The sequence below is a fragment of the Cavia porcellus genome, unplaced genomic scaffold (genome assembly GCF_034190915.1).
Source record: "Cavia porcellus strain 051 isolate PalLab524CR breed Dunkin Hartley unplaced genomic scaffold, mCavPor4.1 scaffold_21, whole genome shotgun sequence".
Taxonomy (NCBI): Eukaryota; Metazoa; Chordata; class Mammalia; order Rodentia; family Caviidae; genus Cavia; species Cavia porcellus.
Window position 1 is genome coordinate 13,079,714 of NW_026947504.1, and position 27,778 is coordinate 13,107,491.

Here is a 27,778-nt window from a genome sequence, read left to right on the forward strand (position 1 = left end):
GCAAAGGCAATTCTAAGCAGCAAAGGCAAGGCAGGAGGCATCACAACCCCTGACTTGAAGTTATACTACAAAGCAACAGCAGCAAAATCAACATGGTACTGGAATCAAAATAGAGCCAAAGATCAATGGAATAGATTAGAAGATACAACCACAACTACAAATGCACTCAACCACCTTATCTTTGATAAATGGGCCAAGCAGGTTCACTGGAAGAATGACAGTCTCTTTAATAAATGGTGTTGGAAAAACTGGCTCTCCATTTGCCGAAAACTAAAACTAAACCCAAGCCTATCACCATGTACTAAATTAAAATCTAAATGGATCAAAGATATGAATATTAAAACAGAAACACTAAATCTATTGGAAGACAAAGTAGGTAGAAACCTTGAAGACATAGGGGTAGGTAGAGAATTGATTAACAGGACTCAAACTGCACGGGAAATACTTCCCAGAATCAATAACTGGGACTACCTCTTATTAAAAAGTTTCTGCAAGTCAAAAAAAATCTCCAGCATAGTGAAAAGAAAACCCACAAACTGGGAAAAGACCTTAGTGAACTCCCCCTCCGACAAGGGACTTTTGTCTAAAACATATAAAGAATTAAAAAAACTCAGACCCCCAAAATTCAAACACCCAATCCAAAAATGGGCATCTGAGATGAATACACACTTCTCAGATGAAGAAATACAAATGGCAAATAAATACATGAAAAAATGTTCATCATCGTTAGTCACTAGGGAAATGCAAATTAAAACCACACTGAGATTCCATCTCACTCCTGAAAGGATGGCCAGGATCAAGAACACCAACAACAACAAATGCTGGAGAGGCTGTGGGCAAAAAGGAACTCTCCTGCACTGTTGGTGGGAATGTAGACTGGTGCAGCCTTTGTGGAGGTCAGTCTGGAGATTTCTCAAAAAACTGAGATTGGAAGTCCCATTTGTTCCAGCTATTCCACTTCTAGGCATATTGCCAGAAAAACTGAAAGCATCATACCACAGTGATATATGCGCGCCTATGTTTATAGCAGCACAATTTGTAATCACCAGATCTTGGAAACAACCCAAGTGTCCATCAACTGAGGAATGGATAAAAAAGTTGTGGTATTTCTATACAATGGAGTACTACTCAGCTATAAAGAAGGATCACATTGAGATATTTATCAATAAATGGGCGCAGCTTGAAACCATACTCATAAGTGAACTAAATCAAACTCACATCTGTGAACACCGAATAGTTTCCCTAGTGTAGAAAATGATTCAAATATATAAAAGTATGTGGGAACCATGATTCCCCATTATGTGGCCTTTAAGCCTTATAAAGTTTTCACTTATTAATTGGAATGGCTTTATTCTGGGCTTCTTGATATTATGGCCTGTGATGCAATGAACAGCTGTTTTGAAGAAAACAAGATATCATAATAGCTATTGCTGATTTAATACCATTTTGTTTTAAAGCCCCACCAAACTATGGCTCTTCTGTCTCCATTGGTTTTATCATGTTGTATCTTGCTGGATTTTATCATATGTGGTAGTATAAAAAAACTGTTATAGGCAAAGAGACAATATAGAAACCATTGTTCATTTTTCTGTTAGCTGGTTCTAAATACTCTACAATGCTTTCATCCACTTGAATGGTGTTACACTGTCTTGATATGTTTGATGCTATAGCATATGAAGTTATATTCAAATATTTCAAGGAAAAAGACACTATGGTAACTACTATTAAGTCGGGTTATTTGGTGGTGAAGCACTAGGTTGCTGAAACTGTCGTGCTTTGACCTATATTGTTATGTTGTTACGCCCTCTTTTATCTCAACCTCTCCCTTATTCATTAAAAAATTATTTAATTTTTTTATTTCTTTTTTAAACTAAGAGGAAAAATTTTTTAAAAACTAGCAGGATATATTATAGTAACTTTTTGATTTCCTATTAACTTGATTTGAAGTCCTATAATACTCCCACTATCTTGTTTTGACTGATTAGACTCTGTTCCACTCTGTATGACAGTATTAGGTATCAGAATATAGGCAACTACTTTGAAGGCAATAAGATTCACTTGATGCCCATTCTGGTTTGACTATTATCCTCTTTTGAAGTTCTGTAAGATTTACAATGTTTAGGTTTTATTGGACTTGTTCTCTACTGTTTTGTTCAACTTTATAATACCTAATGAGATAGACAATTCTTCTTAAGGAAGCAAAAGGCATTATGGTACCATTGTTGATAACCTTGTACTCTGTTTTTACATCATGTGCTATGTCTATCCTTGGTTTTGACTGACAGCTTTGTTTTATCATGTTTGATTTTATTCTCTTACAAAAAAAATAGTAAGATCTATGGGAGCAATAAAACCCAAATTTTGTTGTAATAAAGAGGGAAAAAAAAAGAGACTAAAATACAGTCACCTGAGCTCATCAGTTTAACAACTTATAAGTCACTTGATTTTTTTGTTGTTGTTGTTAATATTCATCAGAAACCAACTCTGGACCTCCTGGTGCATTCTATTGGCTTTGTATTCCTTTCCACATGGATCTACAGAGCACTGTCCAAATTAGTATTTGTGCTAGAGGAATCTGGATTAAGATTAGTAAAACTCTCTGCTATTAGGAGACACAGACTCTTCTTGAGGGTATTCTAAAAAATATTTAGAGACCTTTTTTTTAAGTGATGGTGATTCTAGGAAACAAACCCATGTCTCCAAGCACACTAGACAAGTGCTCTACCACTGAGCCCCAGGCTTGCAGCGATTTTTTTTTTTTTTAGTACTACTAGACACTGAACCCAGAGCTCCTCCCTTGATAGATGAATGCTCGAGAGCTGGGTTACAATCCCAGTTCTTCCACTAAAGCCTTTGGGGACATAGGCCTTCCTCCCTTAAGAAGTGACCTCAATCATGATCCACATGGTCATGGCCAAGGATAAATCATAGTTCCACAACCTCTTACCCTCTTGTTAGTTCTTGATGTGTGGAAAGCCAAAAAAATTCTCCTCTAGAGAATTCAGAAAAAAAAAGAAAAAGACCTAGAAGACAGTCTTTTTGTTGGCCATAACTCTGTGTAATATGTATACTTGCACAGTAAAGACTCACATCCCACTACATAGCCTGGCAACCAAAACAACCCAGACACATAGTTTTTCAGACAAAAGCTAAAGAAGGTGATACTACGCGGGCCGGTCTGCCAGAGCAGACCTTTCCGAAGCCTGCCACCATTGCCACCTTTGTACCCCTAAATGAGCTGGCCTCCAGCGGTTACTTGCAACCAAAGAATCCTTGTAAGTACAACCCAAGGTAGACCATAACACAAATTTGTCTGATACCCAGTAGCACTGGTGAAGTTCATGATGTTTAGAAGGTCAGGATTCCATTTGATTCACAATGGAGTAGCGAGAAGTTAGTCTTGGACTGGACATTCAGCTCAGCAGCTCAAACACTTGCCTGTTAAGTGCAAGGTTGTGGGTTTAATCCCCAATATCATTTAAAAAAAAGAAGAAGAAGGTGCTGGGGATTTAGCTCAGCAGCACAAGTGCCTGCAAGGTCGTGAGTTTGATCTCCAGTACCAAGAAAAAAAAGAAGTAAGTCTTGCTGTCAAAAGGGGGAGCTCTGAGTTCAGACTCCAGTTTTACTGGTTCTGCTGCCCTCACTAAATCCATTTAGCCCACGAAGCACAGCACCTAGTACAAAGCAAGTGCTGAACAATTTGTAAGAAGGAGAAAGAGCAGGCAGTTCTGACACTGGCTGTGTTTATCTCTTCAAGTAAATTTTCATTTAGAAAAAAAAAAGGAAAAAAATGTGCCTCCTGCATCTCACAGCATTAAAACACACAACTACAGTGTGATTCAAAGTAACAGGCGGGGTGTGGTGATGCACAGGAGGCTGAGGCAGGAGGATTGCCATGACATCAAGGCCAGCCTGGGCTACATATTGACTCCAGGCCAGCCTGAACTTCACAGAAAGATCCTGTCTCCAAATAATAATAACAACAACAACAATAATAATAACAGGTTCAGACTGATCAGCAGATCAAAAACAGACTCACTTGAATTAACTGAACAATATTTATTTATCTGAGCAGGTGTAGGCAAACTATAGTCCACAGCCAAATCTAACCCATCACCTGTTTTTGTAAGGCCCATAAGATAAGAACAGTTTTGCAAATGAGTATTTGCAATCAATTTAATTCTAGGGAACACTAACTTTGAACCCTCATTCAGCTAAATATCATCCCTCCCAAAATAAGAATCCCATTCTTCTGGTTAAGTGACCTATTGTGAAAAATCATACTTTTATTATTATTATTTTTATTATTTTTTTTCAGGATTTATAGGATAAAGGAAGTCATCAATTCAAACAGGGACAAGAAAATGATTATTATTTTTTTAGAGTGTAATTTTGCAGAACACAGGGACTTTTATAAATGTATATAAATATGATATAAAAGAAAAAAAGAAATAGTGTCCTAGTGTGTTAAGGTGATGTTAGATTTTGCTTCAAGCCCAGGATTAAAGATATGTGCCAGGCCTCAAATAGGCCAAGTACACATCATCAACCTCAGCGGGTCTGTGGTGTATGAACAGTGTCAAATACTCCTTTATCACCCTCAGCGCCCTCAGACTGATGCTTCCTGCTCCAGGTTCATTGTTGAACCTGAACTTGCAAAAATAAAAACAGTCAGTTGCACAGTTCATTAGAGCAACCATTAACTTTACCCACAAAACAAAATGAGGTAACATATGCATATGTTGCAAGTAAACTCCAAAAATAAGTATGATTACCAGATTACCATAGCAATTAATGATAATAAAACACTGAAATATCTGCTTTACAATCCACCTAGCAATAGGCATATCAAGAGGCATACAAGAATGAATTTTGTCCTAGAAGAATTTGAAAAGGAACACGAGGAAGGCCAGAAAAATAATATATATGAATGTCATGTATAGCACCATATAAAACAGGTGAAAGACAAAAACAAAAAGATCAACTTAAACAGGGTACAGAGGGCCTTAAAACTCCAGAGTGGTCTCCAAAATGCCTTCAAGGAAGCCTAAGTCCTCAACTGTGCAGTATAAAAACTGTAAGTATGGACACTTAAGATAAATATAGATATATATAATACTTCAGATTGCATTCTCCATCTTTTCCTCATCCAAAATATAGACATAATAGCTATTTCAAGGGTTTGTGAAAATCAAATGATAAAAAATGAAAAATTTGTATAAGTCAGTGGAATATCATCAGTGCTCAATAAATACTAGCTATTACTACAATTTTTATTAAATAGTTGTCATTATCTTATAAATACCGTAAATATTCTTATTATTTCTCTTAACTATATAATAATTAAGACTATAAGTATTTTCCATAACATCAGATATTCTTCACTGGCGTATTTTGCTTGTAATGTGCCTGAATTAGTACTTTAGTTTTACTTCAATTAGGATTTCTGAAACAATCATGAAAGTAATTATTTTTTGTTACACTTGTTTATAAACAGCATTTTTTCTCATTATGCATGCTAATGACTTTTTCTTTCATTTCGTTTTATTCAGTACCCTACTAAACTCCCCATGATTTCTTAAAATGAATGTCGGTTCAATATGGAAAGAAGCTTACCTTCTGGGCTCCCTGTCTTAAGAAAGTGCTGGCAAAAGTTTCCAAAATATAGTTGAGAAATCCAGCCCCTGTGATTGAAATCCTGCCTCTTTGAATGAACTCTGTCCTAAAAGAAAATGAACACACAAAAATATATCTTTGATGTCATGCTATATTTGGATATGTAAACTTCAGACATTTCCAGCAGCATAATTACCACTTATAATCAACACACACAAAAAAAAAAAAAAAACCCAAAAGAACTGAGTAACTGTTGCAGTAAAGGATTTTGTTCCAAACTGACTTACATCAGGTAAATAACAGAGACTCAATTTAAAAATATTCACTTTGCTATAAAATGCCTATTAAAAAACTGAGTCTCAGACAATTATCAGCCGCATGACTGTGGGTAAATTATTCAAACTCTCTGTAACTCAGTTTTCTCACAGGCAAAATGAGGACAATCATAGTACCTTCCTTTTACAGCTGTTCAGACAAGTGAACTAGTACATATATCACAGACAGGAAGAGTGACTGACAAATATAAGCGCTTACTAAATGTTAGCCACAGGTTCCAAAGAGAGACAGATAAAGACAGACTACAAAGCCAGGAGTCCAGAAGGGCTTCTTTAACCCTCAACTAGAGGGGGGCAGGTGAGAGAATAGATCCACTGCTGTCTCTACTGATTTTAATTATCAAAGTTCTACCAATATGATCTCATAAAACGTGACTGACCTAAGTAAGATGGCTCAATAGGAAACCACAAGCCCTCATTCCCCATAGAAATGCTGACTTAAAATATGTGAACCCAATTGTTTCCGTGAGAACTCCAGAAACCAATGAACTGGAGGCTGCACACCACGCAAGTGTAAAGCCAAGAAGAGATACATCAGAGCAGACGAGAAAGTCCACTGCATTTATCTGACAGCCCCCTCCCACCCAGCAAAGCACAATCAGAACAAAGCTGCCAATCCTTGGTTTCTGCCTCTGGAGAAAAAGGGAAGAGCTAGACATTTTTCTCACACCCTGGTACTGCAAGGCGATGCTAAGGGGTGACTCAGGACACTGAAGGGAGCAGCAGTACACTTTGGATGCCACGGAAATCAAAAACAAACCTGGCCACCTGTGACAGCACTTGAAAGGCTGCAGTGCCACAGACAGATGCAAAGGGAACAAGCAATCATGGGCTTTTGGAAGTAGGGGCAGACCCTATAGCTGGGAAATTACATACAAAATCCAGAAAAAGCTTATTCTCTCAAAAGGTTAGTGACGTTTCCAGACTCCCCGGCAAGGCTGATTCTCGTGTACAGAGACAATCTACAAAGTCTGGGAGACGTCGCTATTATTTTTATATGATCAAATCTCAACAAAACATCATAAAGTATTCCATGAAGCAAGGAAACATGGCCTAATCAAAGAACCAAATAATTTTTAGATTCCAGTCTGGAAAGTGATCCTAACGAAATAGACACCTAAGAATTACCTCACAAATAATTTAAGTAATCATTTTAAGGAATGCTCAATGAGCTACAAGACAATACAGAGACATACCTAAATCAAACCAGGAAAATGATGCATGAACAAAATTGGAATATCAATAAAGAGAAATTTAAAAAATAAAAACTCCAGAGGTGAAGAATTTAAGAACTGAAAAACTGACTAGGAGTTTCAATAGCAAACTTGACCAAGCAGAAGAAAGTAATCAGCAAACATGAAGGTATGTCATTTGGAATTATTGAGTCAGTGGAGCAAAAAGAAAAAAGAATTAAGAAAAGTGACAAGAGGCTAAAGGATTTAGGGACTAGCACCAAGTGCATAAATGTATACACTATGGGGTCAGAAGGAGAAATGAGTAAGAACAGCAAAAAATAATAATAATAAGGGCCGAAAAATTTCCCAAATTTGAAAAGGAAAATGGGCCTACAACTTTAAAAGCACAACAAACTCCAGTGAGGATCTGTCCAGAAAGCTCCACACCAAGACACATTATAATCAAATTGTTGAAAGTAACAGAGATTACTGAAGCAGCTCCCCATATACAAGGGAGCTTCTGTAAAATTTTCAGTAGATTTTTCCAGCAGAAACTTTGCATACCAGAAGGGGAATAGGTTGTTACATTCAAAATGTTAAAAAGAAAAAATTACAAACCAAGAATCCAGTGAAACTATCTTTTAGAAGTGAAAAAGATACTGATTTTGTCAGATACAAAAGCTAAATGTACTCATCACCAGTAGTGATTTGGATTCAATTTGACTTTGCCTCATTCAGTCATTTCAACACACTGACTGCACGGCTACTGTACGCTAAGAACTATGCTGAGAGCTGGAAGACACAGGGAAAAGGATGATCTCTGTTCTCAAAGATACCCCTGTCTGGTGGCCAAGGAGGTAAGAGTTGGCAAACAGAGGCAAAGTATTCTACCAAAGAAAAACCACAAAGACTCAAGCCAGAAGTCATGAAACAAGAGAGATCATGTGAACATCTTTATGTCTGCAAATGGCTACTACAAGGTATAGATCTTGCTAAATCCTTCCCATAATCTTCCTAGGAATGTTTGTAGCAAAAGACAGGTGTTGCAGATGTTAAGAGATGAGACCAAAGGGATAAGAGGAGACCAGATTGCAAATGGCCTGCTTCCTTTTATGGAAATAGGACTTATCTTTTGTGTACACCATACCACAGGTTAGATTAACAATTATATGTCCACCAATGACTAAAAATCTTGCTTATTCTTACTGTTTTTAGGCAATCCCACTATTTTCAACACAGTGCTTACATTCAGTTCAATGAATATTTGTTAAATAAATTAACTGGTTAGTAATCAAAAACACTAAACAAAGAAAGTATCTTCCCTTCCTTCCTACATCCCTATAGGAAGAATACGGAACATATATCCCTGCATGTGTTTTTGCATGTATGGGGATGCATGCTTATGTAAGCACGTGCACTGACACACAAAAAGATATACAGAGAAACACCGGATCCAACAAGCTCTGACTGGAACTTCTAACAGCAGTCATCTCTAGAATTAGATCATGCACACAGTAAAAAGAAGCCTTCAAAACTCTCCATCTCCCTCTGGCTTTTCATCCCCCAACCCCTCCCTCTCTTTCTCTCTCTCTCTGTGTCTCTGTGTGTCTGTCTGTCTCTGTCTGTCGCTCTCTCTCACACACAGTTATCCCATCCAATCTGACATAAGTACCTTTAGTCTAAGCAGCTTCTTAGATTTAAGCCTATTTAAAATGATTTGCTCATGTAAAACTACATCAGAGTGACACTAATCTTTCCCGTCTTTATTCTGGATTAGACAGAGTAGAATTTAACAGTGATTTTAATATTTAAAAATGAAAAGTTGTGCAATCTCTCACTCTGGGGAGAGATGAACTCTTTAGACCTCGAGGCAAGTGTAAGTGAGGGATTAATAAAATTTGCTTTTACACCATATTCTTACTGATATTTCTTGCTGTCACTTTTGGGAGAAATGAGCCCTCGCAAAATCATTTTCAAGGTTTGTCCACGTATCAGAGGATAACATGGCAGTAAAACGGAGTCGTGCCCTTGTCATCAACAAGATGAAGAGTTTATTCTATTATATTTTAAGACTGTCAGACAAAAAAATGTTGCATTCTCCCTCAATAACTCATTGACAAAGCACACCACACATTTCCTTCTCACTACTCATGGCTAACCTAGATACCTCTCTCTAGGATTAGCCCCTCGAGCTCTGGTACAAAACACAGTGGGTTACATAACAACGGGCAGCCTAATTTCAGCTCTGTACAAATAAAGAGGGATGAACAGATGAAGGACAGAGCTGAAATGTTAAATAGAATCTGTGGGTATTCGAATTATAGGTGCCGTTTACATATTATGATCTTTTTAGTGGCTTACAAATTTTCTACAAAATGCATTATTCTGGTAATCACAGACAAATCATATGAAGGGCTTGTGTATCATTTTATATTCACACATTATTTTTCAAAAGACTCTGTGCTACCAAAGTACAAGAATCATTCCCAGCAAAGGTATGCACTGATTTTGGGTTGGGCTTAAATTTAAAAGTTCCCTAAATACCCCTTTGCTTTCCTTTCCCCACACTACGTAACCTCAGTTTGTCAGGCCTTCTGTCCTAAGGCTTTTTTCCCATGCACACTTGAAGTGTATGGTATCCCACTCAAGAGACCTAAAGATAATTCAGTTTCCCAACACCTGGCTCTCATGTCTGTCAACTCTAGGGAGACTACTGCAATGCATTTATGGCATTTTAACTGAGGATCATACTTACTCCTTATTGTAGTCAAGGGTTGTACACAGAGAACAATTAGTATCAAGGCATGGAGTTTATAATATTTTTATAATGGTCAGCACGAGTTAACACAGGAAAATGCAGGAAATCTATCCGCAACACCAAAGACATAGATTATTGAGTCAAGAGCCTAAACCCCACAGCAATGTCCCACATGAGTCCAGATAAAAACCCAGAGTTCAGGACAATGCCTCCATGAGTCCAACTGGAGGTCCAAGCCCACAACAAGGACTCACACCAGTCTCTTTTACGAATCTGTGCTGGGAAGACCCCAGGGTCAGCGGAAGCCAGAAAGTCTATCCAGCAGGATGAAGGAGCTGTGCTAGTGGGATGAGGGCTCTACGCTGGAGCCAAGAAGTCACACTCACAACAAAGACCAGGGCTGTCCTGAAAGGTACCACAGCTGTCCTCAGTGACACGGAGGCCCCGAGCTCCTCTGAAGAAACAGCATGATAAGTTCATCCTGGAGACCAAGCAGCACACATCTTCCCCTCCGGAGCCAGGAAGCAATGCTCGATGTGAGGACCAAAGCCAGGAGAACCAACAGCTCAGACAGCAACTCATAGGAGAACCCACAATGCCTCCTTTATGCCTCAACCCTCCACACCTCCCTTCTTCTCCACCTATTTATCCTGGCAACTTTCCTCAGGTGGAGCATCTTCACTCAATGTCATGCTGATGTAATCCAGCCGGCATTAAGCTGACCACCAGTTCTTAATCCATAACACTCCTGAAGAACGTGTATAGTCACAGTGTATTTTATACACTAGATAATATACTATCTTCAAGATTGTTATGTTTCAAAAGTTACTTCCCCCTTTAGACATAAACTGCAGTAAAGAGAAATTAAAAAGAAAAAGTACCCAAGGTACTTTTGAGTTTGATGTCACACAGGTTCATTATCTACCACCTCAAAACCCAGGTTCTCCTCTGATCTTAATGACAAACCCATCCTCTAGTCCATGAGATGGAAATCTCAGCAACACATCACAGTTCTCTCTGTGATCAATCCAAATATCCAGGCACCAGACTTTGTTCATTTCACTTCTAACAACCCTCTCTCCATTCATGCCATTCTCTTTCTGGCTACTGCTACTGTCTGGGTTTAGCACAGCACTTTCTCTCTAGAGCACCATAGCAACTGCTTCCCTTGGGGGCCGCTGTCATCCAAATTGAATCTCTATACTCCACAACACCCCAAATCAGCTTCCCAAGTACACAGTTATCACGTCCGTGCTATCTAGGAAGGCACAGAAACTAAAGCCCACATGGTAAGATTTATGAGACTTCTCCAAGTTATATGTAGTTATTCTTGTTCATTTTCATTGCTACATAGTGTTCTACTGTTTGAAACACTCCAAATTATGTATCTGCTCACTGAAGATGACATTTAAAATGGACCCCACTTAAGGCGATTATCAACAGTACTGTTATGAAAATATTAATAATGCTTCTAGGTATACGTATGAAGAACTGAATACCAGTGAAGTATCTAGGTCATAAGATAGGCACAATTTCAAAGTTAATACGTAATGCCAAGTGTTTTTATAAGTGGCTACATCTATTTGCAGTTCCTGGCATCCTCAAATCCAATTGCAATTACTAGCATATTGTAGGAAATCAATAATGCATGTAGGAAGAAAAAGCTGGAGATGAAGGAGAATAAAGAAGAGGAAGGGAATGAGCAAAAATGATATTTATAACTCTACATCCCAATACTTGTCAGGGATATAATTCTACCTGCCAGAGTCAGGAGAGAGCACACTTTCCCCGGCTTAGGGGCAAACCGCTCAGACTATCTGGGAGGGCTCATTCACTCAAGCAGCACCTGCAGCTGAGTCACATCTATTGCTCTGTCATTCCATGGATGCAATTCAACATAAAACACACAGAAACACAACAGAAAGCACAGCTCAATCCTTGGAACACCTTCGTGAACATTAGTGCTATTATACAACCATCTCCTATTTTGAGCTTATTTGAAATGTCTTCTATCTAGATTTGGGAAAATATGGATCAGGAATTAATGCCAGAAGCAGGAAATCACTAACTCTGAATCCTCAAAACAGCACATTCTGGAAAAGCAAGAGCTCTTAATGAGATGCTGTCCCTGAATTACTGACTGACTAGATATGGCAAATCTTAATTGTTTTCGTGATGGGAATTTAATTAAAGTGTCTGTGAGGGGAGGAAAAAAAGGTTCCAAATTACTCCTGTAATGACATTTTGATTCTAATAACAGTGTTTTGAGCCTTCTACAACCATACAGAAAGGGGGTGCCCCGAAGGAAATGTAAGGTGTTCAGGGCAGATGGCCCACTTAGTCTCTGCATGATTCCTGAGTCTCACACTGCTTGTGTTTGTGCTCCACCACACAGACTATGCCATCTCCACCAGGTTGTCTGGTTAAATCCATTTCTGTAACTGTGCTTCCTCAGAGAAACAGTGCAGTTTACAAGGCTCTCAATAAGTGCTTTTCGATTATAAATATAACATATATATTTATATTATAAAGCATGCTCCATATGTCCATATATACTGTGTGTGTGTGTGTGTGAGTGTATGTGTGCTTTTCAGGGAACACACCTGCATATTTATTTTAAAGGAGGCAAGATTTATTTTGGGTCATCATTTCAGAGATCTCAGTCCACAGTTGGCTGGTTTCAATGCAATAATACAACAGAGAATGTAGCAAAGGAAAACTCACTTCATGGCAGCCAAGAAACAGACAGGGCAAGGAAGAACAAGAGAGAGACAAGACAAGAACCAGATTATGCCCATGGGTTATGACCTACCCTCCACCCAGGCCCCACTCCTAACAGCACGTGCAGCTATGAACTCATCAACGGAGTGTACAGTATATGCCCCAGCTTAGCAATACCTAATTCAAGCCTCATACAAAACCCTTGAACCTATATAAGACATCTTTGTCCTAAGCAAATCATTTTGGATGATGGCTTATAGTAATCTACACAAAGATCCATCACACCTTTATACATAGGAACAAATAACGGGAAACAACGCAAATGCCAAAAATTGAACCATTTACTAAAATAAACTGGAATCATTTTGTACACTGACTATATCTGAAGGGCCACTAAAAGATTACTTAAAAATGAAATATTAACAAGGAAAACAGTCTCAGATTTACAGTCAATGTAAAAGTAAGTACACTATGTACAATACAATTCTGCGTTTGTGTGTTTGGGTGATTTTGCAGCAGAATGACTAAATAAATCGCAGCAACTCCAGTGTTCCCATACAGTGGAATGCTACACAGCAACAGAAAAATGGGAGAACTACTGATACACCCAAGATAGTGCTCACAGACACAATGCTGAGCAAATGAAAAGCCCCAACACAGGTCATGCCATTGAGAGGTATAGCAGGCAAAATTAATCCACATGGCTGATGGTCAGAATACCAGTTTACTCTGGGGTCAAGGGAAAAGAAGGGTACAGAACTGAAAAGAGAATGAACATATTTATATGGACACATAATAAATATCTGCAAACAAACGGGAAAAATTATTTTAAAATATTTAATAAGGACTTCTTAGAGTAACATTCATCCCAACTAGACCTATATGCAGGCAGGACAGTTTTCCTATCTTTGGGCAGCAGTCATTCCAGAGGCTCAAACAGGACTAGCTATGAATCAACAACTGAATTCCTTTTGATGTCACAAGTCTCTTGAGGTCAGCTGCACAGAAAATGGAGCAGGTTCCACCTCCAGCATCTAAAACATTTGAAAATATAGCCATAAATGGGAGTCTCGAAACAGCTCAAGTTGTAAGTTTTATTCTTCATCAGCTCCCAATATTAGCCCTCGGGACAACCCAGTTCCCAAGTGCTGAAGCACAGCCTGACGGAGGAGCCTGAGAGGAGGCGGAGTGTCATGAGGTTCCTCTCTATTGTCTCAAGATCTCCATTTTGTTCTGCATTACATCAACATCTGCTTGATAAAATACCATACTTCTTAACATTTAATTTTTAAATTTATTGTAGATACAAAAGCCAACACAAAAACAAAAAGAAAGAAAGAAAGAAAGTGAGTTAACTGGAATTCTGCTCCATAAAACCACACAATTCTGACATGAATCAGACTGATCCAAGAGACTCTGGTCCTCCTCACTTACTTCCACTGATCATTCCTCTCACACATTCAAGAGAGCCTTCATCTAAATTTTGCTCAAATTTTCAGCAGGGTGTTTCTAATGCAAAATGTTTACTGTTTGCCAGAGAGCTAGATTATCAACTGGTCATGCTCTACAAGATTAACGAGAATTTTGCAAAAAAACAGAGCTCTAAATGGGTCGCCAGTTGTAGGGTTGCTTATCACTAGGACCACAGGCCACTTACTAGTAATCACGGGCTCCCAAACCCAGCTACTCAGCATATTCATCTGGCACCAGCTCTAACTACAAAACTAGAATCATCACAATGCATCTGTACTTTTTCATTTTCCCCTTAAACCTTGGACTAATATACTACTCAAAACCAAAGGACAAAGGTATATTAAAAGAAAATCAATAGGCATCCACTAATATATTTGAAAAGTTCTTATTTACAAATGCCATAGACTGCTCTCTTAGCTAACCATTGTTTCCAGCTCAATTTCACCTGCCTCTTCAATAAAGCAGCTTATTCCATTTCCCGAAGTGCCTTTAAAGAGCCACCCCACTTCGAAAATAACTTTTATTCTGCACCAGGTCTCACAATTTACATTTACTTAGTGCTTTAGTGTCGAACATTCCCATCTATTATCTTATTAAACTTTCATATGATATTGTGAGGCAGCTCAGGCCAACACTGCCTCAAAGAGCAGGTGGGTGACCAAGGAGAAAGCCGAAGAGATTCCTATACAACTGGCTCCAAATTCCTTCTACATGGCCTTTCCCACTAAACCCTATTAGAGCTTCCCAGTCTGCATTTGTCCTCTTTCCAATTTCAACCCTTTTGCTCACCTTACCCCCATTTCTGTTCAGTGCAAAAGGAGTACTATGTGCATCCCCATGAGCATTCATCACTCTTCTCACAAATGGCTACAGGCACGCACTGTGAGTCACACCCTGCGCTACAGATTGGGGATAAACTCAAAAACTGTGACTTCACAGAACAGCCACCATGCAACAGTAAATAAAGGATGGGGATTAAGAGAAGATCCTGATTATGTGAACACAAGCACCAAATTGCAAATGAGTATCTTTTGGAGGGCAGTCTTACTAAGCAAATGTAAGGCTCGAGCCCAGATGTCCTATGTGCACAGAGATGGCCTTGTTGCTTGGCTTGTCATAATTGGCCATGCATTCCGTTAACTGCTTGATCACCCAGTGCTGTACTGAAAAGCAAGGTCAATATGAGAACAGGGAGTCGTGTATTGGGACCAACACAGTAGTATTTATTTGGGCTATTAGATAATTACACCCTCAAGCCCTTTAGTACCAGGATTGAGGCTTAAAAATAATGCCTAAGGAAAGTGAGCAGAGCCAAAGATTTTTAATATGTAAGCAAAATCAAGTTTGGAAGTCAATCAAAGAGGCCAGTGCCTGTTTTAAAAACACACAGAATCACCGAACTGTCAAGTTTGCTCCTGAAAAAAAATACTCCTTACTCCAAAGGACAGAAAAAGATGAATATAAAAATAAAAATGTGTAACAACTAGTCCTTGAAACACACAAATTAAACTTTTTATGATATTTCAGGTAATTACTTGAGAGTTGGGATGTTTTAATTCAGAAATTCAAAAACTTCAGAGAGTTATGTACCTATTTATTAGAATAAAAAGTATTCATATTAGTAACTTCAATAGTAATTAAAATTCATTAAACAACAAATGGCTATCCCTTCAATTAATTTAACATATAAAATCTGATTTGAAATTGTTTATTTTATTCTATTCCAGGAGGAATTTCATTGATGTTTTTATAAAAATTGAATGCACATATCAAGTATATACTTGATATTGTCAATGCATACTCTTCTAAACAGAGTGGTTTTAATCCCAAAACCAAGCTTGGCAATCATCAAAGGATACTCAGAAGCTCTCAGATATGGAAAGGTGAAAGCATGGGCCATTGTCATGGTTTATAGTTAGATGTTCCAAAAAGCTTCATGTGCTCAGAGCAGGCCTCTGAAAGGTGACAGGATAATTGTGGTTGACAGCTGATTTGCTATTAGGAGGTAGGGTCTGGTCTGAAGAGATGGGTCTCTGGGAGATGTGACTTGGAAGGACACATCACCCTCACTGTCTCCTCCCTTCTGGCTCTGCTTCTGCTCACCATGAAGTGAGCAGTTTTCCTCTGCCCAAGCCCTTCCACCATGCCACCAATCAGGCAAGGACTGAAACCTAAATAACATAAGACAAAAGAAATCTCTCCTCCCTTAAACTGTGGATGTCAAGTACTGTGTCCCAGTGACAACAAAGTGACCAGACAGAATTTGGTACCAGCGAAGTGGGGTCATTGCTCTGATACGGCCTGACCTATGGGGACCAATTGAGCTGGACATTGGTCACGTACAGGCTAAAGCAAGGTAAGCCCTAGAACAAGGAGTGCCTGAGGTGAGCCAGACAAACAAGTTGTTAGGCAGGTCCTTTTGTACACTTGGAGTGGGGGTCTCACCTATTATCAGCCTCTTGCTGATTGTATAAATAAATGCACTGCAGTGGTTGGGCAGTTCCCTTTGTCCTGTCAGAAGAGAGGGTTCCACCTGACCTCAGCTTTCTGCATTCTGACTCTTGTCTTCATTTGTTCAGCCTCCACCATCCTCCACTCAGGAATTTCAGGAGCTACGCTGGATGTGGCACTGACCATGTAGTTCAGAAGTCTTTGGAACTGGCTTGCAAGAGGAGTTTGGAAAGATTTAGAGATGCTATCTAGAGAAGCAATCCTAAAACGCTGTAAGTCAAGATTGATGGGAAATTCTGGTTGAAGCTCAGAGATCTGAACGCTGGTGCCTGTCTTGCAAGCAGGCAGTTGTGAGTTAGATCCCCGGTACGATAAAAAGCAAAAAGACACACATACACACACAAAAAAAGACTAGGTTCAGGAAGTTCCAGTTGGCAACAAGGACTCCACTGGCAGTTGGGCTCCAGACCCTGTGTGTTTTTCTCTGGCAGACAATTTGGCAACATTTTGCTCATGCCCTGAAACTTTGCAAGAGACTGACATTAGGGTGGAAAATTAAGTAATCTAGCAGCCCAACTTTGAGGTTGTGGCATGTGTACTGTTGGGGGATTTCGGCCAGGTTTATATTGAAAACAGGAACAAAACCCCATTTTCACCAGAAAGGAAACACAAGCAAAGCTAGAGCAGAGGAGAACTAGGCGCTTTAAAAATTAGCATTAAAAAGAAGCCAAATAACTTAAAATGGGACAATAAAAAGATGATCTGAGGGCATGTCAGGATCTAGCAAATTAAAGGCTTGGTTTTGAGGAGAGCCCCAGGGCATCATGCTTCAGAAGGATTGCCCAGATAATTGGTTTACCAGAATTTGACCCAAATGCTCAGTCATTCAAACACTAAGAGGCCTCAGCAGCCATGATGCTGCTGGTGACTACTACATGGTTACTACTTCTGAGCTGACAGCAGAACTCAGGTCATTCATGTGGTACTGATTTTACAGGAATGCAGAATGCAAGAGTTGTGGGGTCAGAAAGCTCTTATCCAGATTTCAGAAGGCCCAAGAAGATAGGAACTATGCTCCTGAGAGGGCGATGAATGAGCTGTGTAACTGAAATCACAAGTACAGTGGAGACCCCAGAAAGCTGAAGCAGCCAGGAAGGTGGGATGTCTAAGGACAGTGGCAAGAAGTCAGCAGAGTCAGCCTAAGAAAGAAGCAACAAAGCTGGGACTGCCCAAGCCATTTGGAGTCCAGGTCTTGGCACAGCTTTTTCTGCGTGCTAGAACATGGAGTTAAAGAATTTAAAGTTCACCAAGCTAGGCTTCAATCTTCCTTTGGTCCCATTCATTTCTACCCACCAATTCTTTCTCATGCTATGCCACTGTATATCAGTGGTGTTTAATTTTCTTTTGTATTTTTACAGAGGCTCACAGCTAAGAGTTTGCTTTGAATAGCAGAAGAGACTTTGCACTTGAACTTTTCAGCAGTGCTGAAGCTGTTAAGACTTTGACAACTCTCAGAGAGGGACTAGATGCATTCTGCAAAAGACATTCACAAGAGTCTTTTGGGGCCAGGTGAGGAACGTTATGGTTTATACCTAGATGTCTCCCAAAACCCTCATGCACTCAAGAAGTGGGGCTTTTGGAAAGTGATTATGAGAGCGTGTACAGCTGTTAGGAGATGGGGACTGATCTGAAGAGGCGAGTTACTGGAGGCTTGATATAGAAGAACATATCATCTTCCCTAGTTCTTCATTCTTCACTCTACTTTCTGTCCACTAAGAAGTGAGCAGCTTTCCCCCCCTGTTCCCTTCCACCAGGCCATCTACCATGCAAAGACTACAACTTCTAAAAACAAAAAAAAATAAAAACCAAAACAGAACCTCACTTCCTTTGAATTGTGTAAGGTGTTGAGTTCCAGTGACAAGAAGGTGACTAAGACAGTTACAGTTTTGTTACTCAAAAGCAGAAAATACAGAACAAAAACAGTTCTGCAACATCATGAACACAGTAAAATTCCACGAATGGGGATGACATGAAAATACCAGAAGTTTTTATTTGCCACAAAAAAGCCACACAAAATAATGGTGAAAGTGCAAAACCTAAGGAAATATATAAGACACTTTTATAAAGTGTTAATTACTAAAACCAAATCAAGTATACATCAATTACATTCTACATAGTGAAATAAAAATCTGTTAGCAAAGAAGAATCGATAAGAAACTCAAACTAATAATTCTACAATAAAGAACCGATGCAAACACAAAATAGTAAGAAATCAATAAGACTATCTCCAAATGTTAAATTTCAGTGAACACAAAGTACAACTTTCTTTATTCTTTCCTCTAAAACATCTAAAATAATACACTATAAATAATACACTATAAAATTCCTCATTTTCAAAAGTAAATGTTTGTGTCCTGCTCTACATAATACATTAAGCACATTCCCAAAAGAGATGATTTTAATTTTTTTTAAATTTCAGATTAAGAATTCATTTTTCTACTTTCTGATTCGGCCCAAAGGTCCCAAGACAAAGCAAAACATTGCCCTAGAGTCTCTGACCCCAGACATTCAGGCTCTTCATCACACACCCTATGTGATATCCCTGGACCTACAACAACCACAGCCATTCTAACAATCAAGGAAACAATAAGAAATGTGGGGAGATTTGTTCCAAGCCAAATGTTTTCACTGATCCCTTAATATACTCTCTCCATGGTTAATCCCACTGTGAAGCTAAAATAAAACATTCCTAGTTCCATGACTCTTGAATTCAGAAGTTCATACCTCTGAAAATGGTGAAGTGCAGAAATGCAAAATCTCAGGCACTCCTTTGGTGCAGTGTTAAAATAATTATAAACACTGCTTCTATATTAAAACAAATGCATGATGAAAACTGAAATCAAAAGTTTCAAGATTGTGATTGTAAAGTCTATGTGCCACTTTGTTTAGCCCTCATAAGAACTCTCTGGGATAGGGATATTACCTCCACCATACAAAGGAAGAAACTGAAAATTAGAGAAGCAAATTAAATTACACAAAGGGACATATAATTACTTTCAGTGGGGAGACTCTTACCCAAGAGTTTAGTTTCTGGAACACAGAACATGAGACCTCAAAAAGTCTAGGAGAGTCAGGCTGACTGTGAATAAAGCAGACCTGTGAAATGCAGAATAAATGAGCTAGACGTGGAAAAAGAAGGGACGATGATGCTCTGTAGTTCTTCCTGATTTTTAGTTCCTGCAAGACCTCACCACTGGTACAGAGATGTCCCAGTAATCATTTGCAGTTATGAGTTTCTGCTTCTTCCAAAGCAAAACAAAGACAGTGAGCAACATGGTGAAAAGAAAAGAGAGGTGAAAGGTATAGTTATTTTTGTTCAGACACCTCTCTCTCCCCCACACAAACCCAGGGACAGAAAGCTGACCTCACTCTGGGTCCCGGGGCAGATTCTGACTGATCAAGGCCAATCCACTGACAATGTTCTTCTGAACACACTTACTGGTCCAGAACACAGGAAGGGATTCAAGCTGACTCAGCTGGTCTCAGAGGAGAGAAGTTCTTTCTCCATGTTCTCCCTCTCATGGTTTTCCCTCACTAATCACCAAACACGGTAAAGAAATATGCTGACCCTAATTCTCTTGGCAGTCCTGAGAAATCCAATCTTGAAAAACTATATATTTCCATAAAACTACAGGAGGAAAATGTCAGATGCAGTTAGTGAAGAAAGGAAACATTTGAAATACCCAAGTGTCTGAGAATACGACAGGGATGGGGCAGGTTAGGGTACTGTGGCTCTCGCCACAACTGCCAGGACTGCGGAGAGCTGAAATCGGGTCGCTACAAAGAGAAAAAACAGAGCTAATCAATTCTATAGGAAACCCTTGCCAAGCCCAGTTCTGAAACGGAGCCAACAGGCCACATAGGGACAAAGTAACACCTGGTTTGTGGTCACAAACCCACTTGCCAAACCACACATAGCTTGAAAGTCTAATTTTAAGCTCGGCACCCATAATTGGTATGTTTTATTTTCTGTTTAAAAAAAAAAATCTCTGTATTTCACCTTCAGGGTGCACTCACTGGTCATCCCTCTAACTTTCTCTCACAGAGGAACAAAACAAAAGTAACAATGTGTCTTCCTTTCTTGGATGCCCCATATTCCAACTCCCAAACTGCCCATTCATTTAGAACGTCTACCTAAATGGCTCTAAATACATGTCAAGAGCTAAGGGAAAACACTCTAGAATCTGGACCACATTCTTCTGCATATCCTCTCTTGTTCAGAAACCTCCCACAGCTGAGCCTTCCTGAAAACACAAAAGTCATTCTTTATACCAAGGATGCAAAGTTCTTGACAGCCTGAGATAAACCCTCCCACCGTACCATATTCCTTCCCCGCCACCTGTTCAAGATGGAGTTAGGATACCCAGATTCACACCCTGGCTCAGAGGCTTACTGAGTGTGTCTCCTGGAGTGAGTTACTTAACTTGAACCTCAAACACTGCACTTGACTACTTGACATATCTGGCTTTGCCCTTGACAAAGGAAGCATCGATGAGGATTAGTTTGCTGCATCAATGACAGAAAAGTATCTTGGAGAGGATTAGAACACAACAGACTAAAGAAGAAAAAAGTGTAACTGAGCAAACCTTTTAATAAAGGAGACCTGTAAGAGGTGCCAAAATATGAAATGCACATGACCTTTAAACCAGAAATTCTGCCTATTCAATCTATTTTAAAATGTGAAATATGCAATTAGTTTTCATTAGAACACTAGGTGGAACAGCCAAAAATTCAGAAACAACTTAATTAGAAATGGATCAAGAAAATTATGTAAGTAGATACTACCTGTAGGTGATTAGAATTTTTTCCAGAATTGGTTAATAATTTTTACAAGCATGTGTCATTTATTCCCCAAATCAGAATGACTTTAAAACTAATGTTTTAAAAGCATACAAAATAAAAAAGATTTCTAAAGAACTTTTTCTCTGGATTCCCAGGGCTAACTATCATTTTACGACAATAGGTACAGGTTCAGTTCAGCTTTTAAGACTAGCCAACGTCTGAAAAAAAAAGAAGAAGAAGAAGAAAATGAAAAAGAAAAAGAAGGCTAAAATGAAGCAGAAGAAATGAAGATTTCTTTGGCATAAAATCAGAAAAAGTCTATCTTTTTACTACTTCGCATATAAAGAAAAGAACTCTATTCTCTGGCCATATCCTTTACACTTAATGCTGGCCATCTTGTCCTACGAGAGCTCTTATGAGGGAAACTAGGAAATGAAAACTGACGGGTAGTGAACCTACTACGACACTAGGAAGAGCTGGTGTGCTCCTGCATCCACTGGGTGGCTACTGGCGCACCCTGGTAGCATCATTACAGGATCCCAGTTATTTAAGTTTATGTGTCTGATTTATTTCACTCAATATTGTATTTTCCAGGTACATTTACAAATGTCTCAAATGTATCCTTCTTTATAGCCAAGCAGTATCCCATTATGTATAGGTACCACGTTTTTGTTATCCATTATCTTTTGATGAGCATACAGGTTGTTTCCAGGATTCAGTTATTGTGGCTTGTGCTGTCAAAAACATTGGCATGATATATCACTATATATCTTTAGCTATTTGGGGAAGAACTCTAGAAGGGGAACAGCTGTGTCATATGGAATTTCTAATTTTAGTTATTTGAGAGATCGCCATACTGATTTTCACAATGGTTGTACTAATTTACATTCCCACAAACAATAGAGGAGGATTCCTTTTTCACCAAAGCATTTGTTAATTTTCTGACTTCTTGATGATGCCCATTCTTTTTAGTGGAAGATGAAATCTTAAAGCTGTTTTAACTTGCATTTTTGCATTTCTCTAATGACCAGAGATGTTATATATTTTCTTTCTTTTTTTTTTTAAACAGGGTCTCATTATGTAAACCAGGTTGGCCTAGTCATGGAGTTTCTGCCTCAGGGTCCTTAGTGCTGGGATTACAGGAATACACCATCATGCCCAGGCGTTAGTTTTGTTTTTAAAATCTACCTCTAAGAGCCAGGCACAGTGATACATGCCTGTGGCCTGGCACTCGGGGAGCTGAGGTGAGAGGATCACTTGAGCCTGAGAGACTGAGACCAGCCAGAGCCACAAAGACAGATAGCATCTGGGACAGACAGAGAGAAGAATGAGGAGAAGGAGGATGAGGAGGAGGGGGAAGAGAGAGAAGAAGGAAGAAGATCCATTTTAAGTTAGTTTTATATTTGTTGTGAAGTAGGAGTCCAACTCCATTCTTTGACACGTCGATTATTCAGGTGTTCCAAACTGTATGTTAAAGTGGCTTTCCCCACTGAACTGTCTTGTAATAAGCAACGTTTAAAAATATATCTCAGATATCCTATTACTGAAATGTTGCAGCAATGATACAGCTGTGTATAGTTATTAAACCTCATAGAACTTGACAAATAAATTTTACTGTATGTAAATAAGATCTCAAAAACTTAACATTTAAAAATTTCATCTAGAGAAATACACATAGGATAGTGTCATGTACAAGAAACATGTTTCACAGCCACTATGTTCCTGTTTGTAATAAAGAGAAACTAGATGCCACGTGAATGTCTATCAATAAGAAAGCAGACAAAATGTAGTCACAGGCTTGAATCGTATATAACAGTACAAAGGAATGAGAAAAATAGATACATAGATAGACAGATACCTCATTATATATGTATCTCATTATATATAATGGGTATATATATGTATTATATCTCATTATATATAATGGGTATATATATGTATATATTATATATGTATTTATATATGTACACATATATAATTTATAACTTATATATAAATTATGTGTACATATATAAATACATATATATATAAATACATAAAATTACCAATGAATAAAGCTCAGAAATATTTAAGTAAAAAAGGGTCCAATAATTTACACAATATAAAGATTATGTAAAAAAGATATAAAAACCATATTACACAGCCTCAGTAACTACATATACAAATACCTAAGGTATGTGTTGCAAGATCTGTAAGACTATTCAAACTGACAATATTCTTTCATCGGCTGAGAAGACAGCAGAACTGGGAAAGGTGGTCAAAGAAGAATTGAGCTCTGTCATGTTTCCTTCCAAAGGAAAATACATTCATTTACTTTTTCTGCAATGACAAAATTTGTGAGTTACAGACAGAGGTCCTAAGTATAGAATCACAGCTTTTCAATATTTGTGTTCATATATATATCCCTGCACCCAAAATACGTGCACACACACACACACACACACACACACACACACACACAGGTGATCTTACCAATTTGGATTTTCCATACTTTCCCTGAAGACAGACTCTTCCTTCAGGGATGCGTACTGTGTCCATGTAAGGCAGTGACTCCGTATAGCCATGTTTCTTTCCTGAAGATTGAGCCATGATTCTTCTTCTAACTGGACAGTAGGTACCTTTAAAATGCTCACCTGTCCAACAGAAGGAGGTTGGCTTGCTCAGTTTAAGAAAAGCTACACAGGGACTGCTTCTAGACCCACTTTCAGTCTTGATAATAAAGAAGACAAGAGATCCTGCTGTACGGATGACGGCTCACCAATGGCTGTAACTCTTGATAATCAAACACACTGTGACCTTACTGAGTGCTATAAGAACATGCAAATGGCCCAGGATTTATGTAGGCTATGCAGTCCCTGGCCTGATTTCCCTAACTGCTACACACTAAGCAAATTATCAGCCTCCTTCATGTCTCCTCTAAAGCTGGATATGGCCTCCTTAAACTGATGAATTCTGATCAAGCATACTTACAAGCTCCCATGCAGGACAATATCATGTAAAATATTTTCTTTATTTTAAACTCTGTCCAATGCCTAGAAATGTATGCTTTCTTAGGTAGAGAAGACATGGAAAACTACAGAGGCAAAGTTGTACAAGTCAGAAGTATCCTTAAATTATTTAAGAATTGAGATACAAGACAAAGTTGAATGCCTTTTTAAATAATAGATTCAAAGTGGTATGTAGGGCAAAGGCAGGGTATGCACTCTGTGGAAAAAGGCAGTAATAATTTGCTGCTACAGTGCAACACATTACTATCTGGAAAATAAAGGAAAGTTCCTTTTCATTGTCATATTAGCTAAGAACATGACAGAGTCTTTTAATCCATGATAAGGCAGTGATGAAAGCTGCCATTTTTCCTACATGCAGCACAGCAATTTAATTTGCAAGCTAATCAGCAGGAGCCAAGCTGAGTTTTACACCATATCCAGAATCTCTTCCGGGGTAGAACAGCTACCTATGACAATTTCAAAAGTGTGCACTTCTTAACAGTTTTTAAAACTTGTCAAAAGTCTCTCTATGGTTCAAGCAATGCAATTAAAAATCTCCACTCACCTTTCTCCAAAAAATAATCACCAGGATGCTTAAAGGTTTCAAAGAGAAAAAACAATTTGCTATCATGAAGATTTTGTCAGCAATATTACTTTACAGAAACGGAACACAGTAAGGCTTACACACAGCACTAAGAACATTTTCCTCTCAGGAATTCCTAACAGTGAATTAGAAATGGAAACTTTTCCTTATTTCAAAATCACAGTAAATATTTACAATCTGCCAACTTCTAATCACTTTTATCTGAGTCATTTCTAAGCAGGATAAAATTTAAAGACAGTAACTTCATGCAAAATGTTAAATGTATCTTAAAAATTATCACAGACTATCTCTATATCCATTAAGAACCATCCATAGAAAAGACAGAGAGACTGAGACAAATTATCTGCAGTGACACGTGCCAAAACTGGATTGTTATGAAAAAGCTTTCTTCCTCTGAACTGCTGTGAAGTGGAAGAAACAGCAAGTCTCAGTGCTCCTTTACACCTAAAAATGTTCTCTGTCCAAGACTATCAAAAATTACTCAATGGTACCCCACTGTAGTCACATTTGGAAATGAATTTACCTTCCTTAAAATTTCTGGAATCACATTCTGACAGATTGCAATCCTCTTTCTATAGATGATTCCTGTTGTTTCATCTAAAAGAAGAAATTTTTACTTAAAAATTTAATTAAGAAAATGCATTCTTATCTTAATGTCAATAAAGCTTTACAAGTCACCTCAATTTTCTGTACATAGGAGTAGAACAACTAGAAAAAATAATGACTCAAAACTCACTTTCTTTGACTTTTCTGAGCCAAATCATAGATACTCCTCATCTGTGATGAAGGAGTTAGTTTCTAACCACAAGACCATACTCAAGTCAGGGATTAAAAGGAAAAAAAAATCACACATTGTCCTTTACTCTGGACTGCCAATGCCAATGGCCAGTGCATTTCCGTCTGATCAAAAAGTGAATATTTTAATGTGAGAAGCACATGATTCTGTCGCCTTCTGCACTACCCTTTGAAGCACAAATTTCTGTCTACAAAGTTTAAACGTGTAATTAATTAATTATACTAGCCATCTTGTTGTCTCATAGCAGAGAAAACTCCCTATAACCAGAAACTGTTTAGGAGCGAAGTTTCCAGAACAATACTAGTGATTGTAATGCTTCATCCATTATATCAACTTAAGTCTGGACACTTAAGTAACTCAGCAGTATAAAGTCTACTGTGTAGAGGACAATTCCCTGTTACTCCAGGATGTTGTTCACTTGTAAACTTGAGAAGTTTAGCAGTTTAACTGACTCGGCAGGAGGCCAGGTCCTCACTATGTAAACATCCTCAGTCTGTGAAAGAGGAGGGCACTGAGCCGGTGTGAGTGCTACATCCGCAGAGGGCAGGGAGCCTGCGTATTACACAGGGGAGGAAAAGAGCCTCGCTCGCCCCCATACCCTTTAGCTCTTGAACTGTTGCCCCTGTACTGCACCACAGCTGATTATAGACTGAACCCTCTAGAAACCATGAGCTAGATAAACCTTCCCATAAATAAATAAACATGAGTTAAGAAAAAGGGAAGCAGGGCAGCCAAAAGAAAAACTTCAAAGTGCTGTCACGAGCCCTGCGGACTCATGAGGCTCAGCCACTCTGCCTACTGGGATTCTCAAAGCTCTGGACGTTGGAGTCCTGATCCCTGTTACCACCATCCTGACCTCCAGAAGCCGCTGAGAGGGTACAAAACCTTCAGCCCATCCATATTCTTATCCAATGTTTGCAACACACATACTTAAGATGAATTAGCCACTACTGGAAGTAAAGATGCCCTTAACAATGAGAGAAGTCATAATTAATTCTATACCACTTTAGAATATACAGCCATTTTCACATTTGATCGTCACAACAACATAAAAACAATTATTTCTCCAGTTAACCCAGGAAGAAACTGATCCTTCGAAACGTGAAGTCATGAAGATAGTAACAAAAATCAGGTCTTGATGCCAAGTAGCAAGTTTCTCCTACACTGAGGCAGAGTACAAGAGATAATACTTTTAAAGGTATTTATACAAGCCAGACATGGTGGCTCACGCCTGTAATCCCAGCACTCAGGAGGCAGAGGCAGGAGGATCTCTGCAAGCTTGAGACCAGCCTGGGCTACAAAGTGAGCCCAAGGCCAGCCCAAACTGCAGAGCAAGACTCTGTCTCAAAAAGACAAAAAAAGTAAATAAATAAATGTAAAGAATATTCTGAACAAGCAAACAGCAGTTTTACCTTACCAAGCACAGAGAGGGCCTCCGAATTGGTTAACACACAAGTCTAACTCATGACTTCTAAGCAGGCTGAAGCCCGTGTCAGATCATGTCCTGGGTGTCTCCAAAGGTTTGGTCATTGATTATATGCGCATGATCTTAGCTCCTGCCCTGAATTCCTTGAGTTCCAACACTAACAGTAACAATTTTTCCACGGGGATGGAAAGCACAGCAGCAGAGGTGCCTCAGCTCTGGCGCGAAGTCAGTAAAAATTTCCTAAAAAGGGCCACCTGGCAAATAACATATGCTTTGTGACCCAGAAAGTCTCTCCTGAAAATACTCAAATCTGCCGTTGCAGAAAAGAAGGAGCCACAGATAATAAACAAATGAGTGTGGCCACATCACAGAGAAAAGGAAAATGGGATGAGCTTCTTTTTGAAGAACTGTATGCTACTGTTTACGGGAAAGATTTTCAGGAAATACCTGTTGAGAGGTACTTTTAAATAAATCATGATTTTTACAAAATCTAAGTAAATGACGCTGCTAGCTCAAGAGAGAGTCAAGCTGACTATGAACCAGAGGCTTTTTATTCTTTGGACCTTAAAAAGGGGAAGACACTGTATTGTGTGA

General features: G+C 38.7%; 1 protein-coding gene across 15 annotated transcripts in view; it reads right to left on the bottom strand.

Annotated features, from left to right (window-relative positions):
* Positions 1-27,778, bottom strand: part of Prelid2 (PRELI domain containing 2) — a 396,128-nt gene that overhangs the window by 353,362 nt on the left and 14,988 nt on the right. For 7 of the 15 annotated variants that reach the window (XR_010041654.1, XR_010041653.1, XR_010041651.1 and 4 more), the window contains exons 3-5: positions 25,486-25,559; positions 23,844-24,004; positions 5,617-5,722 (exon numbers count right to left, since the gene is read on the bottom strand). Coding sequence is in view for 7 of the 15 variants with exons in the window: in XM_005006977.4 (XP_005007034.1) it covers positions 5,617-5,722; positions 23,844-24,004; positions 25,486-25,559 (341 nt within the window). In the remaining 8 variants the exon portion in view is untranslated. Of the gene's footprint in view, positions 3,439-5,616; positions 5,723-23,539; positions 24,005-24,923; positions 24,959-25,484; positions 25,560-27,778 lie in introns of all 15 variants that reach the window. The other 8 variants (XR_010041657.1, XR_010041656.1, XM_063232303.1 and 5 more) reach the window with 6 other exon arrangements.